The sequence below is a fragment of the Opisthocomus hoazin genome, chromosome 8 (genome assembly GCF_030867145.1).
Source record: "Opisthocomus hoazin isolate bOpiHoa1 chromosome 8, bOpiHoa1.hap1, whole genome shotgun sequence".
In the NCBI taxonomy this organism is placed as follows: domain Eukaryota; kingdom Metazoa; phylum Chordata; class Aves; order Opisthocomiformes; family Opisthocomidae; genus Opisthocomus; species Opisthocomus hoazin.
The window spans coordinates 61,226,611-61,241,944 of record NC_134421.1 but is presented as its reverse complement, the minus strand read 5'-3'; the positions used below and the strand labels follow the sequence as shown (position 1 = coordinate 61,241,944).

Here is a 15,334-nt window from a genome sequence, read left to right as displayed (position 1 = left end):
AATACTTATGGATCATATTCCACAGTCTTGTCTCAGGCTATACAGGACTTTGTGAGAAGCATTGTAGGGTCAGTCACCAACAGATTTTAGTGAAGTTCTCAGCAGGTCTGGACAAAGCAACACCAGGGCTTTCTAATGCCTGGTGACTAGATGATGAGCCAGTGACATGGCCTTGCAACAAAGCAGGCCAACAGCCTCCTGGGCTTCAGTTGGCAGAGCATTGCCAGCAGATCAAGGGAGATGATCCTTCCCCTCTGCTCGGCACTCATGAGACACAGCTGGAGTTCTGGATCCAGTTCTGGGCTCCCCAGTACAAGAGAGACATGGATATATAGAGGAGAGTCCTGTGAAGGGCCACTAAGATGACTGAGGGACTGGAGCATCTGTCCTACAAGAAAAAGCTGAGAAAGCTGGAACTGTTTGGCCTGGAGAAGAGAGAAGAGAAGAGAAGAGAAGAGAAGAGAAGAGAAGAGAAGAGAAGAGAAGAGAAGAGAAGAGAAGAGAAGAGAAGAGAAGAGAAGAGAAGAGAAGAGAAGAGAAGAGAAGAGAAGAGAAGAGAAGAGAAGAGAAGAGAAGAGAAGAGAAGAGAAGAGAAGAGAAGAGAAGAGAAGAGAAGAGAAGAGAAGAGAAGAGAAGAGAAGAGAAGAGAAGAGAAGAGAAGAGAAGAGAAGAGAAGAGAAGAGAAGAGAAGAGAAGAGAAGAGAAGAGAAGAGAAGAGAAGAGAAGAGAGGAGAAGAGAGGAGAAGAGTCGAGTCTCAGGGGGATTTTATCAATCTAAATAAATACTTCAAGGAGGGTGAAAGGAGAAGAAACCAGGCTCTTTTCAGTGGTTCCCGGTGACAGGACAGGAGATAAAGGGTACAAGCTGAAATACAGGAAATTCTGTTTACACAAAAGAAAAAAACTTCTTCACTCTGTGAGTGAACAAACGCTTGAAGAAGTTGCCCAGAGAGGTTGTGGAGTCTCCATCCTTGGAGATACTCAAAAGCCGACTGGAGATGGTCCTAAGCAACTTGGTCTAGGTGACCCTACTTTGAGCAAAGGGGTTGGGCTAGACAGTCTCCAGAGGTCCCTTCCAACCTCAACACTTCTATGATTCTGTGACCTGCTTAAATAACTAACTCATGCTGCATTTATTCCCATGAAGTGACAGTAACAAAAAAGCCCCGACAAAAGCAGTTCAGAGTGACGAATTCAAAGCTAACAATATTCTAAGAATAATAGGAACAGCTGAATATCAACATTAAGGAATTCCTTGAGCTTTTCATTACAAAAGAAGTAATGTGGAGTTCCTTATCCACCAGACTCTGACAAGAGGGTTGTATCCTTTGTTGCAATATTGGAATAGGCTGAGCAGGAACATCCTCTGAGGACAATGTGACGACGGCTACAACAGTCTAAGCAGGTTCACTCAAGAAAGGATAAGACATTACAGATGCATTTAAAGGGGAAGTAACAAGCAGAGTTGAAACAATTTCTTAATGTTATTTTTTTAACACTTTAATCTCCCTATTGCCAGTCAGGCTTTACTTTCCTATTTGCCTTTTACAGCACACCAGTAATTGTCTATCCACATTGTCACTTAAAAAAAAAAGATCAAATCATCCAGGAGTACTTCTTTATGGCCAATTTAATAACTGTGTTCAGTATGAGCTACATCAGTTCTTCTCTGTCTAGGTTGGTACTCCTATTGTCTCCAAAAAGTTACTTTAAAAGAGCAACAGAGTTTAAAAAGAAAAAAAAATCTGATAAGGAATTCCAGAATCAAATTTCCTTATCGAATTTCAGTACCACTCCCTCTATATTGTACATAGTCCTTAACTGCATAGAAATCAATACCTGTGCATGATGGGAATGCCCATCCTTCTGTAAGTCTCCTCCATCAAAGTCATCACATTTACTCTGTGTCAGCTGAGATACTTATCACATCTGTCTGGTGCCTTTTAAACAGAAGATGAAGTTCTGTTGACAGTATAATAATTTTTTAAGCATTCAGTGTGAGCAATAATAAAATATCTATTTATGGGTGTACACAGATATACATGTGACAGTTTGCTTGTACATGAACACAGACTGATTTTCAAGATCATGAAATCAATGTATTGAACTTTCTAATCATTAATACTGGAATGTTTTAGTGATCTTCTCTGTTTCTGCAAAATGCAATTAGTTTTACAGCCAGAAGATACTGTAATGTCTTACTTTGATTTGTACTTCCATGTGCTACTATGTACTCCCTGATCTATAGCTAAGCTTTGGAACAGGATGCCTTTGGTGGCTGTGGAACTACCATTAGGTGAGACAAACAGAAGAAACTTCTCAGAAACATTTAGGTACACTTGCTGTACTTGTATGGCAGGAGGCAAACTCTTTTCATTCCTTCAAGACCAACTTTTCCAGGATTCCTAGGAAAAAAAAAAAAAGCTCAAAAAACAAAGTACTTTTTTTTGTGTGTACCTATTTGGGAAAACAGAATGCCCTCACTTCCACCGGTGGTGATGTCATACAAGATGTGCTGCAGTTGATGACTGGCACAGCTGTTGGAACAATAATGGCGTTCAGCTAAAATGTGTTGTGCTAGAGACTGAGGTCTGTGTTTGCATGCCAGTTTTCATGTTACTACTACTTGTGGCTGCCGTGATGTGTGTTCAAGATTTGGCATTTGCTTTGGTCACTGTATCTAATTTCACTATCAAGTTATTATTTCCCTCAAAGTCCAGCAAAGATCCGCAATTTTGTTCCTAGAAATCTTAGCAGTCTGTATTGCATTTACTGAGAGAGATAACTCTTTTTTTTTCAGAGCTTCCATATGGCTGGGAGAAAATTGATGATCCCATTTATGGCACTTATTATGTTGAGTAAGTTTCCAAGTTCAATATTAAGTTGCTGTTACTATGTCATAACCTAATACTAGTATCCTCTGCAGTGCTTAGCCTGGAAAAGTATGATACGATTGACGTGTTAAACTGAAGGTATACCAGGAATTCTTAGTCATCAGTACAGCTAATCTGTCCAAATATATTCAATGTGTCTCAAATCAGTGACTCAGGCATTCAGTCATTCCCTTTCTCCAGGGTCTGATTTCAGAGTATCATTCCCGATGATACTTGTACAAAGATCATTTTCATTAAAGAAATATTGTATTTTCTATGTAAGGTTTGGATATCCAGTGAGGTACAGATCTTGTTAATCAATGAATAGGGCAAAGCATAATCATTTTAGCTCAGTTCAGATCCTTTTCTGGGTAGTCCTTCCTTGATGCCAATCAGATGTTTACACTGTACCAGAAGGCAGGTTATTTATAAGCTGCATATAAAATTTTAGGGATGTTATGTTTTATTTTGTACTTGAAAGTGCAGCTGAAAATAAGAGAATATAAATTTCTATTTTCACAGCACAATCCTTGCTTTCATTTTTTTACAGATTTTATTTCAGTCATGAAACATGAAAAAAAAGATTCTTACTCCTCTGTGAAAAGTGCAATAAAAAGCTTTTGTTTGAAGTAATAGGTAGAACCTGTTCCGGCAAGTTCCTATGTAAAATAAGTAAAGCAGAGAAATTATTTTCTCTGCTTTTTAGCTTAACACAGTGATTGAGACTTATGCAAAGTGAATCTAGATTCAAAATGGTGATACCTGTTCAGAGTGGTCACTTCTCACTCTGCTCTCTGCACAAAGTATGTAGCAGAAGGAGAAAGCCACTCTCCGTCACTGTGCAGAGAGTGCTCTGAAAGACTGAGAAAGATCGATCCACTAGTTCCTTTTATCAGAGAGAGGTCGTTAGAGAAGATGGTCCCTGACCTAAAAGCTCAATTTCAAATCCTGGCACATAAGCAGTACATTTATTCTAGGTGTTTGATACAAAATAGAAAATTTTAGTTTGTGTGTCACATCATCCCCTTGCAGTACATTTATTCTAGGTGTTTGATACAAAATAGAAAATTTTAGTTTGTGTGTCACATCATCCCCTTGCAGTACATTTATTCTAGGTGTTTGATACAAAATAGAAAATTTTAGTTTGTGTGTCACATCATCCCCTTGGTCCCTTGAATGTGTACCAACACGTTGACTGCAGGATCACTCTGGGCAGATAACGAGGCTGCAGCTTTTCCAGACCTCAGGATGTGCTGCTATTAACATCCATAGGGTAGAGCTGGACAGGGCGATCAAAAAAAGATCTGATTTCTGGAGGGTTAGAAGATGTAAGATGCCCGTTTCTTTATTGCTGTGACAGCAGCAGCTTGTGGATGCCCATGCACCTTCCCTAGCCCGCCTAGAAAGCAAACAAAGAAATGAAAACAGTGTTTGGCCACTGCTCTGCTGACTCCTCCTGTCCCATTCTCCAAATGCGGGAGCACCTGCTCTGCTTCTTTGTCCCCGGCTTGTGCCCTACCCTCAGGTGAAAAAGCCAACAGCCCCATCTGCTTTGTTGCTCAGCCCAAATCAGCTTAATCAGTCCAGATTCAAGCAAAAAGATTAGTAAGTTTTTGAAGTCCCTACGTAATGTCATTAAATTACCCTCTCTCTTTATGCCCGAGTTCTTTTTTGACGTCTCCAAGTAGCTAGGGGCTGGAGTTCTCGTATATCTTGGTGTTTAAACCACCCCCCCCCCCCCGAAGGTTTCTGCATGAGCAGTTATGCAGCTGCTGGGTGTGAGTGAGTCATCTGCCCCAGTGGTTTTTCGTGTAGTTTGGCGAGCAACAGGTGTTGTGCAATTTCTGTGCATTCATCTCTTACTGAGACCCCGCTTTGTTGTTAGCGCAGCCCAAGGCATTCTGGCACCGGTGAGGCTCACACTTCACTGCAGTCAGAACAGGAGCAAGTATTTATCTTCATTTCATGTCCATCCACAGGTTAACAGATGCAAGGCACCAGGCCCAGATGTTACTATGCAATTACCTACTTTAAGGTGGTTAGGGCCAAATTTATTAATCCTACCACAGATAAGATCTGTGGAAAGATATATCAAACCTACTGCAGGCTCAGAGGTTTTTAGAAGTGGAATGGATGTTCACAGGATGGCATTAAAACTGCAGCAGTACTAAATTTGTAAGGAGTTTTACAGACAGTAAAATCTAGCTGTACTTTAATTTGCTATCTGAACTCAATAAGTTTGAAACAAAGATTGCTTTCCATTTCTCATGTTAAAAAGTGGCAGTCACACCTTTTTTATTACCAGTATTCAGCAGATGAGTTCATTTTTAACTAGATAAAACCAGATTACAATAAACTCCTTTAATTATGCATAAGAGAGAGTAAATCATGAAAAGTTAGGTTATGAACGTTCACACATTCAAGTCCCATCCAGCTTTCCATGCAGGCCTTTAAAACTGCCAGCAAAATAAGGGCTTGTACTCTGCTTACTGAAACCTTTCTATCCCATGGGAAGTTTGTAAGGATGAGCAATGAGGCAGGTTCACCTTACAAGGGCCAGCCACCCTCAGCTCCAATACTCTGACATGAGAGGAAGAGCTAAAAAAGAAACAAAGAAAAACCTCAAAGGTGTTGCTATTAAAGCTAATAAAGACTAATCACAGCGTATTTGCAAATTCTGTTAAAAAAATCGGTCCCCAGTATAACTTCCTCTCTTAATCATGCATGAATGTAGCTGTGAGACATTATTAAAATTTTCATTTGCATATGCAGGTCCAGACTTCATTTGTAAGGTGTAGACATTTGACACAAATGAGAAGTGTTTGCTATATGTGGGTTAACTTTCATGCAATTTTCTCCTAATTTATAAACGAAGAACTAACAGCACTTAGCTGTGCAGGGCTATGGAGAGAATGTGGTTATTAGAGTGCGCTAAGTCTTTCAGCATTCTAATTGCCAAAAGATTATTTTCCCCTTTAAGGGTGGTTAAATACAACACAGAGTTCAATTTCCAGACAGGGTGTCTTTAATAAAACAGCTAAATTGTCCATAAAGATATTTACTCTGGAAGAGCATACCTCCTTAACTTACTATTTCTGACACCACTCTCGTACTACTCAAATAGGAAAAATGATTACAGGTCTTTTTGTCATTATAAAATATCAGCAACTGAAAAACGTGCGTGAAAAGATGACTTAGACACTAACAAGTTATGTATCAGAATGTCCATCTTTTAGGCATCTTGATCCTCAGAATTACTTTGACGGGTTATAGGCAACAATTTCAAAAGTTAGAGCCACAAACTACAGAAAAAACACATACATTAAAGTAGCTATGAAAAGGAGATGGATTGAACTCCTGCTGATGCACATGCTTAGATGTGATACTGTTTTGGCAGGGCTCAGTATCTTGGCCATCAACTAAAATCTGCACACTCAGTATTACTGCCCATAAATCTCCTAAGAATGCTTTTCAGTTGTCTTAAGCACATCCGACATGAAACACCACCACAAATCCAACTTAGCCTGGCCACATTCACTGACAAAATGGCAGAAAGGGGCCTAAGTCTCATAGGATGGCTGGTGGTGATGATACTACTACTCGTAACGCAAGAGGCACTATTTCAGCTATATAGCTAAACATAGCCCAAAACCAAACCCAAATCCTACCTCTGAGGGGTTGTCTCCACTGGGTTTACTGCAGGCTAACAGTAGCACCAACTACCCTTTCTTCTGTGCAGAGGGAGATTCGGGGTTCTTGGGACCAGAAAGCAAACAAAAGGCAGCATGATTCTTTTGTACAGCTGCAGTGGCACTAGGATAAATTAGTTGGATTCTTGTCTTTAGATTGGGCTTTTATATTTAATATGCATTTTATAAAATAAAGGAAGAAAAGTGAAGATAGAAATGCTCACTGAATTAGATACTGTGAGCAATGAGCAATACATTTTTGGATCACATCCAAAATCTATTTTAACCACAAAAGCACTTCTTTGTAACCGTCTCTAAAATTCGCATTTGGCTTGTCTTGTTAAGGTCTAGGTTAGTAATACCGACTTTGTATGCAGCTGAAGTAGCTAGATGAAAGGCTAGAATGTCCTTTCAAAGGAACTACTTAGCTTAATAACTTCTTTTTCAGGTAAACTCATCAGTAGTATTTTTTCTGATTTAGCCATGAAGCTGTATAGCACTTAAAATTGCATGAAAGGGAGATGTTTCATATCTCATCAGTCTAGGAGCACAAATGCAGTATTACTGACTGATAAAAAAGACTGATTACCAGTGTAATTTTCTTTTCTTTGACTTCTCTTGGACACAATATTTAATGCAGTTGTTTGAATTTGTTGAGATTCTCACATTGTGCTTTGGAGACTGCATGCTACAATAAAACAGTCAAAATATGGGAATAAAACTGAGCTAAGAAATTTTAAGATTGCACAAACACCTTAAGGTGCTTCTAGTACCACTGCTAGTCTTCCTCTCTGATCTACTACAGCAAAAAAGTAATTTTCAAGGTACCATCACTGAAGACATTTCTGTGTAAATGGACTAAACCACAACTTCAACTCTACCAAGAAACTGCAGAGAAACAGTGGATAGCAGATTCTAGCTGTGATGTCAGTACCACAGGAACTGATGTTCCTTGAGCCATGGGCACATCCTATATTAGCTAAAATCCCATCTTTATTTATATCGCAGAACCACATATAAGTTGTAACTTAGGTCTGCAAGAGGCCTCCTGCAGTACTGAGGTGTGCCCTGCAATTACAGCGTAACACTAAGCCAATTCAAGGTCCGAAATGCAAATCTCTAAGATGATCTTGGATATCCATTACATCTGCGTAATAGGTCACAAAAACTATGGGAAACCCATGCTCTTCTGGAAGGGCAGCTGAAGACCAGGGCAGGATACTTTAGAGCCTCTAAAACGAGACACGATCCCTATGTTGAAGCAATTAACTCAACCCACTGTGTAGCAACCCTGGTTTTAACCGTATCAAGTGCTAACATGAAACGAACTGGGTAACTGGATATTTTACCCCAGATCTGCTATTGGAAGCAGTTTCATAATTTCACACTTCTGCTTGTAAGCAGCCTACAGCTTTCAAGTCTGAAATCCTGACATCTTTAATACATTCTAGTATTTACTTCCAAATGTATTCATAGAATGCAATTATATATCAGAATTAATTCTGCTTGAATAAAAAGATCTTTTGGTTTTCTATCATGGAAGACTCTCACTGGTCGTCCTGTAAAACCTTTTCTATGGATTCATTTTGTTTGGTCATGGGTGATCAGAACTTTATGTAGCATTTCACGTGATGTTTCCTCACTGCCTTGTGTAATAGCAAAAGTAGTATTTCCTTCAAGGTATTAAATACATCACATGATAGGTGGTAGCATGGAAATTACGTTTTTCATGCTTATGTAAGTAGTTTATAATTACCGTATGAACATTTAATGCATGTGAGTCTTGTTTTCCTCCTTTTTTAGCTGATGAAGTTGCTTTCCTTTCCATCATGTGTTTCTAGGTTTGCAATAGAGTAAGGTGCTGAAGACCCTGACAATTACAACATGGTCTAGCTAGGAAATGAAAGCCTAGGAAAGGAAAGCCTACAATCTTAAACAGCCTGTTTGAAGAAGGAAAGAAACAGAAGGAACTTTCTCTGTCTGCAGCATAGATTAAAAGTTACAAGAAAGCTATTAATCAAAATTTTAGAGTACAGGAGTGAGTTAGTAGCCAGTTGAATGAGTTATAGCCATGTTAACAAAGTAGGAACTCCAGGATTTATCACATTTACTTCCTCTCATTAAATCAAGTGTTCTTTTACATGACTGGAAATCTTTTCATTGCATTACCTCTGGATATTACATCCTGGTTTTCCAAGTGTCTTGCACTCCCATAGGACCTGCTACCTTCCCTCTACCTCACTTCTCAATGGCAATTCCACTAACTTTCTTCGAAGCCAGTGGTAGGACCTGAATCCCAAGGGACCTGAAAAGTGCATAGAAGGTCATTTCAACATAAATTGAAGCTATTCAACCCTTTTCAGGACCTCAGAGTTTCAAATGTTCCCAGGTCACCTCTCCAAGTGCTTAAAGCCCAAGATTGGGGTTGGATTTTCAGAAGAACTCAATACATAGTAGCTCAGTGACAGCAAATAGAGTAACATGTTTGAAAACCTGCTCTGTACATATGTATTTATTTCCCCAGAACAATGTTTGCATCACAAAACACTGTTACTCAATTGTGATCCTATCTTGCAGAGTTGTTCAATGCAACCTACTAAATCGTTTTGCCCTCTTCAGAAAAGAAGTGAAACATATCACAGGACAGGGTAGTAGGAATACTCATTGATTGGTAAAATCTATGCTTTAAATTAAAGAATTAAAACAAACAATATGATAGATTATGTAGTTAAGATAGTAGTTCTAAACACAATACAGAATATTAGTAGTGTAATGACAGATGTACTTACTGACCTATTGTAGGAAATGTAAAACATCGCCAAAAAAATGTGTACATTAACTTTTCTCATATTTCGTATATCTATCTACATAGTTCTAATCTACCATCTGACTTAGTTTCTGCAACATCCCATTTTTCTGTACACCTGAGCAGAAATATACCACAGAATTAAAAAGAAATCATCTTCAGTTTGTTTCCTGTGTTAGATTTATTTCTAAGCTGCAATCATACAAGCACTCAGTGTTCTAGGCTTTACCTTTTCTGTAAGTGATTAAGTAATTTCACTTACAGCTAATCAATAATAATGCAAAAAAACGGTTCAGATCCTTTGAATCGTGCACAGAGCAATGCTTGTGCTAAAGACATGAAAAACCGTCATTGCAGCATGCTTCAGCGATACTGCTGTTTAATATGTAGTCCCATTGATCAAAACCATTTGCCTGTAGTGGAGCTCAGCGTATTGAAACGATACAACACTTCTCAGTGCTGTTCGTTATGCAGTGTGCTAGACTGTGCATTTCTCATCCCCAGCAAAATTGTGTGGAGTATAAGGGACATGCTTAGGCCCATTGGGGTTTCATAACGGTTTTGCTATCTAACCACACACACCTAAGTCACATACAGCATCCTACTGTGAAAATGATCATTTTCCCCAACTGAACCCGATTTTTAATCAAAACCAAATTTTTTCCAGCCACATAAATAGAAGAACACAATTTGAAAACCCTGTCCTAGAAGCAAAAAGGAAGCTACAGCAGCATAACATGCCCAACGCAGAACTTGGAACAAAGCCTATGCAGGCCCAAGGTTTCCGAGGTACAGTACCGTGTCAGCTATCTAGTTAAGATGAAAGATCCTGCTCTCCTCTTTATGTGACAATGATTTTGTCATAGTCCAATTAAAACAATAGTGTTGCCAAATCTCACAATGTTATCGCCTATCTCCTAGCATTTTTCTTGCCTAAATGTCCAATCTCCCAGAGTTGCGGGACTCATGAGCCACCTAAAACACTCTAACCATCAGAGGCACAGAGAAAAGACAGAAAAGTTGATCCTAGTGTTTCCTAAAGACTGAGAAACAGAAAGAACAATAAGAGCCCCAAAGTAATTTTCTAAATAAAATCACAAATTCTGTTCTTGGGAATGTATGACTCTCTCTTGAGCACCTGAGGTTGGCAACACTGAAATAATTAATTGTACTTTCTCTAAATTACCGTTAATTGATGTTTGGTATGTTTCTGAGCTAGCTCATCTAGCAAGCATCAATTAAGTTAAAAGCCTCAAGCACTGTGGTATAGGAGTTTACAAGAATACATCCTCCTGGTAATGTAAAAATTAATGTGCTAAAAATGAGCGGTTTAAGCAGCAAACAGTATTGGTAGAGACCAATAAACTTTAACGTAAGGTTATAGCCAGAGAATGAGGCTTGTTCTCCTTTGTAACAGTAGAAAGCTCTTCATCAACTTTACCTAGACCCCAACTCGCCCACCAGCGCCCCGCCCCCAAGAGGTCCCGCAGCGTGAATGACCTGTCCCAGTGCTGGCGCGACCCCGCCGGGACGCGCGGGCTGCACGGTATGTCCTCTGCTGCCCACCAGCCCAGCCCCACCGCCACGGGCGTAGCCACAGCAGGTGGAGTCACAACTTTTGCACCTTCCTTTCACCCTTCCTCACCAAGCACAGCACGGGAGAGAGGCATGGGGAGCCTCCACCACCCACATCGCACACCGGGGCACACGGAGTGGGGACACGAGGCTTGCACAGCAGTTACGTGTGTCACTTGTTAGATGCCAAAACCCCGCGTGTCCGGAGAGAAAAGCTCACTTAATATTTAGCACTGCTTGTTAACAAGTGGAATAAAATATTAAGGGGGTGTTTTCTTTAGTGCAGGTGGGAGGGAAATTATGGAGAATGCATTACTTTGTAGACAAAGCTGAATTTATAGGTTAGGAAAGAGGTTTTAATGTTACCTCACAGATCATTTTTATTGCTGTAATTATTTTAGCTATACAATATCCACTTCTAAATGTATTTCTAATGTGAAAGAACATTTATAACTCCCCACTTATGGCTGATCTGCCATAGATTAGAAATGTGTTTTAACCTTATATTGATATAAGAACTCACAAATATTTTTTCCTGGAATGCCTGCACTCTTTATTTCCTTGTTTTTCATACACTGTCACCTGCTGTCAGCCAATATTGTTATCTGCTGTCCCCGCTGTGTTGTGACTAGATCAGAACTTTTGCCTTTCTTGTTTGTGTTGACTGATGTAGAAAAACCACTCTTCACCCGTGATGCATCACAGCTGAAGGGGACTTTCCTCAGCACAACTCTTAAGAAAAGCAACATGGGTTTTGGATTTACCATCATTGGTGGGGATGAGCCAGATGAATTTCTCCAGGTGAAGAGTGTAATTCCTGATGGGCCTGCAGCACAAGATGGGAAAATGGAAACAGGTAATTAAGATGGTTCCTCTGTTCTTTTATATGAGAAGTAGAGTGAGACATAGATTTCTGAGTCTCACTCTGTCCAGGAAGGCATATGTTTTTCCATATCACTTTCTGCATTAATGGGTAATGTGTCTGCTCTATAAGATAAACTTTGCAGATAAAACTTTCATGTAGTTTTTCTTTCTAATAATGCCATGTGGATTATTTCTCCCCATTTCACAATATTTTAAGGGAGAAAAGACCTCTGCATTCTCCTACATAAAAACGGGATGTGATTTTCTTTGCTTTATAGGCTTTTTTACTCAAGGGGAATCTGTGCATGGAAAGAAAAAGAGACAGGCAGAGAGAGCACAGACTACTAAGTGCAAATTTATTTCTTTAGAAAGGATGGCTTTGCAAAATAATCAAAGTCAAGTCTGATCCAACATTGTTCTCATTAGAACCATCAAAACAAGAGTTTTCAGTGCGGCATATGGACACGTAGGCATCTGTGGCCTACTAATAAAGAATCTGTGAAAACTAACTAAATAAAAGAAAGTTCCTCTGAAGAGATTTAAAGCTGCTCTTTAGATCTGGACCACCACTGGAAATTTTTTCATGTCCACAGATTGATAAAGGTTACAAACCACTGTCTTAAAGGTTTGGAGGGTCACATCAGGCATATATATGGATGAAACATTTTTAGAGGAAAATAAACTCAGTTTGCAAACCAGCTATCATCTCCTGTAGGAAAAGACAATCAGAGAATAATAGAATCATTTCAGTTGGCAAAGACCTCCAGTCACCAGCCTCCTGCTCAAAGCAGGGCTAACTTAGTGGATGGATCAGGTTGCTCAGGGCTTCATCCAAGGGATGTTAGACAATTTAATAGAACAGCAATCCCACAGTCTCTGTGGGCTCCTGTCCAATACTAAACCACTCTCACGGTGGAGATTTTTTGTTCTTTAGATCCAGTCGGGATTTCCACCAGTGCACCTGATTACAAGTGACTGTAGTCCTGTGTTCGTGCAGCCCTGTCACTGTGCGCCGTCTCTCCCAAGCAGTCCTTGTTCATCAGGTACTAGACAGGCTGCACATTGGTACTGGGACATGTATGTAATTTTTCCTTGCATTTCTCATGAAGACTTCGTAGAAAAAATGCTAGTTTGGGATTTATGTTCTCTCTGCAGAAATTCAAGTTCATGGTGGCCAGAGCCGCTGTGAAGATAAGAGAATTTCCTAGCCTGTGGCAGATCGCTGTGGATGAACCACAGCAGCAGAGCAGGATCCTTTTAGTGTTTTACAGGAGACAGTCACATAAACACACACAGGCACAAATGATGTGAGTGGAGTAGTCCCAAGTGATTCTTCCGGAAATTTCCTTTCATCCTTTATTTGTTGTAGCAGAGGAATGATCTGGACTATCGTATGTCGCAATAAATCACCCTGAACTCTGGTTTATTCTGTAGGACTCTCCAGGACTTTGCAAGTAGGAAGTGTGAAGGTTGTGAAAAACATTACTTTTAAAACACCGCAATTTGCCTCAAATCTCGTATTACAGCTGGCATGATGTTTCTAATGCCAGATAGTTAAACAGAGAGCTTATATAAAGAAGTAAAATGCAAGAAAGAAGTAGAATATAAATTGTTGCCATTGGTTTTATAAAAAAATAGTCTAACAGCAGTTTTATTCTGAATTCTTGTTGCCATTTTAACTTAATGCAATTTGGCTCTCGAAGCCAAAATTAAATTAGCTGATTAAGTGAACAAGGAATACAACAGACTTCCTGAAGTTCAGGAAATTTTAGTAACATGGACTTCATTTTTCCTAGTGTTTTGATACTGCCTAATACACTACATGAGATATTTTCCTTGCTTGTCACAGTTTAGTGTTCAAAGATCCAGCACTCAGAGTTACTTGTTAATCTGGAGAAAGTGTGGGCTGGTTATTGGTGATCTTTTTCATATGGAGCACTTTTGTCTGGAAAATAGAGTATCCTTTCAACTTAAATTTTGAAGTTGGAATTGAATATAGGTGTTATAGTACTATTAACGGTGGTTGTTGTAGTCACAGATTGTGATGGGAAAATATAGGAAAAATGTGCTTTACAATACTTAGAAATAACATTGATTATTTTTTTTTCCATGGTAATTAATTCAACTGTATTAAGAATGCAAGACAGGAATGTACATTCAAATATATAATCACTCTATAATTATGTGAGCCTGATATATACAAAATTACGTCTCAGAATATCTAGCCTCAGATGTCTTCATTTTTGAGAAGAGTGACAGAGTTCTGGTGTAAAGTAATTGGTGAATCTCAGGCTAATGATTCTGACATCTAACACAGTTTCAATGAATATTTGAAGTGATTTCTAAAGATGATAAGAGTAAAATTTAAAAAGGTATTTAAGGTCAGAATAATTATGAAAGCACTGTTCAGCAATGTGCTTATATTTCCTGATACTCAATCCTTTTCCCACTTCCTGAAGTGGGATTTCTCTCCCTGTTCAGACATTGTACAATCGATACAACTTGAGATGTGAAAGCCTCCCAGGTTCCATCAATAGCATTTTGTTCATAAAGCTGTTCAAGTCTTATGTTTTAAAACTATTTGAAATTACACATGAACCTTTGGTTTGTTAGGTAGAAATCACTGGATGATTAATAGAACTTTTTAAATATGGGGTGGTTTTATTCTTTTGACATGATGTATGTGTTGTTGTGAAATTTATGTGCACTCCAGCCATGATCACAGTCATAGGAGGCTTTGACAAATGATAAAAATATCACATCATGGCAGTAGAACATCATAATAGAAAACCTGAGGACAGTGGCACTATGATCTGTGAAGCAACCTGGATATAAGGGATGACCACAGGTGCTGGTGCTCCCTACTGTAATAGAACTCTGGAGCCTTTCCCTTCCAAGGCTGACACTTCTTTTTTGCCAAACAGTAAAGAAAAATGTAGTGGTTTAGACCTGCATCTGGTATGGGAAAAAAGGAAGAAAAGGTACCATCTCCTTCATCTTACCTGATCTTGGCCACAGGCTGAAGACACCTATGCTGTACTTTATCCGAATCGTTAAAGAAACAAGCTCGTAGAAAACAAATATTGTAACTTTGTTTTACTTCTCCACCCAAATCTAATTTAGGGGTCAGATACAACTGCTGTTCAAAGAGAAAGGTGAATCTATGTAAGATGTTATTGTCACCTTTTAACATGATCACAACACAGTGATTTCACCCGCAGATTTCAAAATGAAACAATTTGGGATTTCAACCCTTGGAACATGGAAGCAGCTGTCTGACAGAGACTTGGTATCGCTGTGATGCTATGAAACAATTAAAGCAGCGAGGCAAACTGAGTGCACTGAGATGCAACAAGAGATATCTGAAGTCCTGGTGATCCAACACCACCACTCACAGCCCAGTGCTGCACACTAAGACGTAGCTATAAATGTCTCAGACCCACAACAAACCTCACAAGCAGACTCAGAGGAACCACATCTCAGCGGATAAGCCAAAACCAGCCAAAAATTACATTCCTGAGCCCATT

At 39.3% G+C, this 15,334-nt stretch overlaps 1 protein-coding gene across 13 annotated transcripts in view; it reads left to right on the top strand.

Annotated features, from left to right (window-relative positions):
* MAGI2 (membrane associated guanylate kinase, WW and PDZ domain containing 2) overlaps positions 1-15,334 on the top strand; it is a 786,243-nt gene that overhangs the window by 618,053 nt on the left and 152,856 nt on the right. For all 13 annotated transcript variants that reach the window (XM_075427760.1, XM_075427753.1, XM_075427751.1 and 10 more), the window contains 3 exons: positions 2,801-2,858; positions 10,036-10,157; positions 11,617-11,799. In XM_075427760.1, coding sequence (XP_075283875.1) covers positions 2,801-2,858; positions 10,036-10,157; positions 11,617-11,799 — 363 coding nt within the window. The remainder of the gene's footprint in view (positions 1-2,800; positions 2,859-10,035; positions 10,158-11,616; positions 11,800-15,334) is intronic.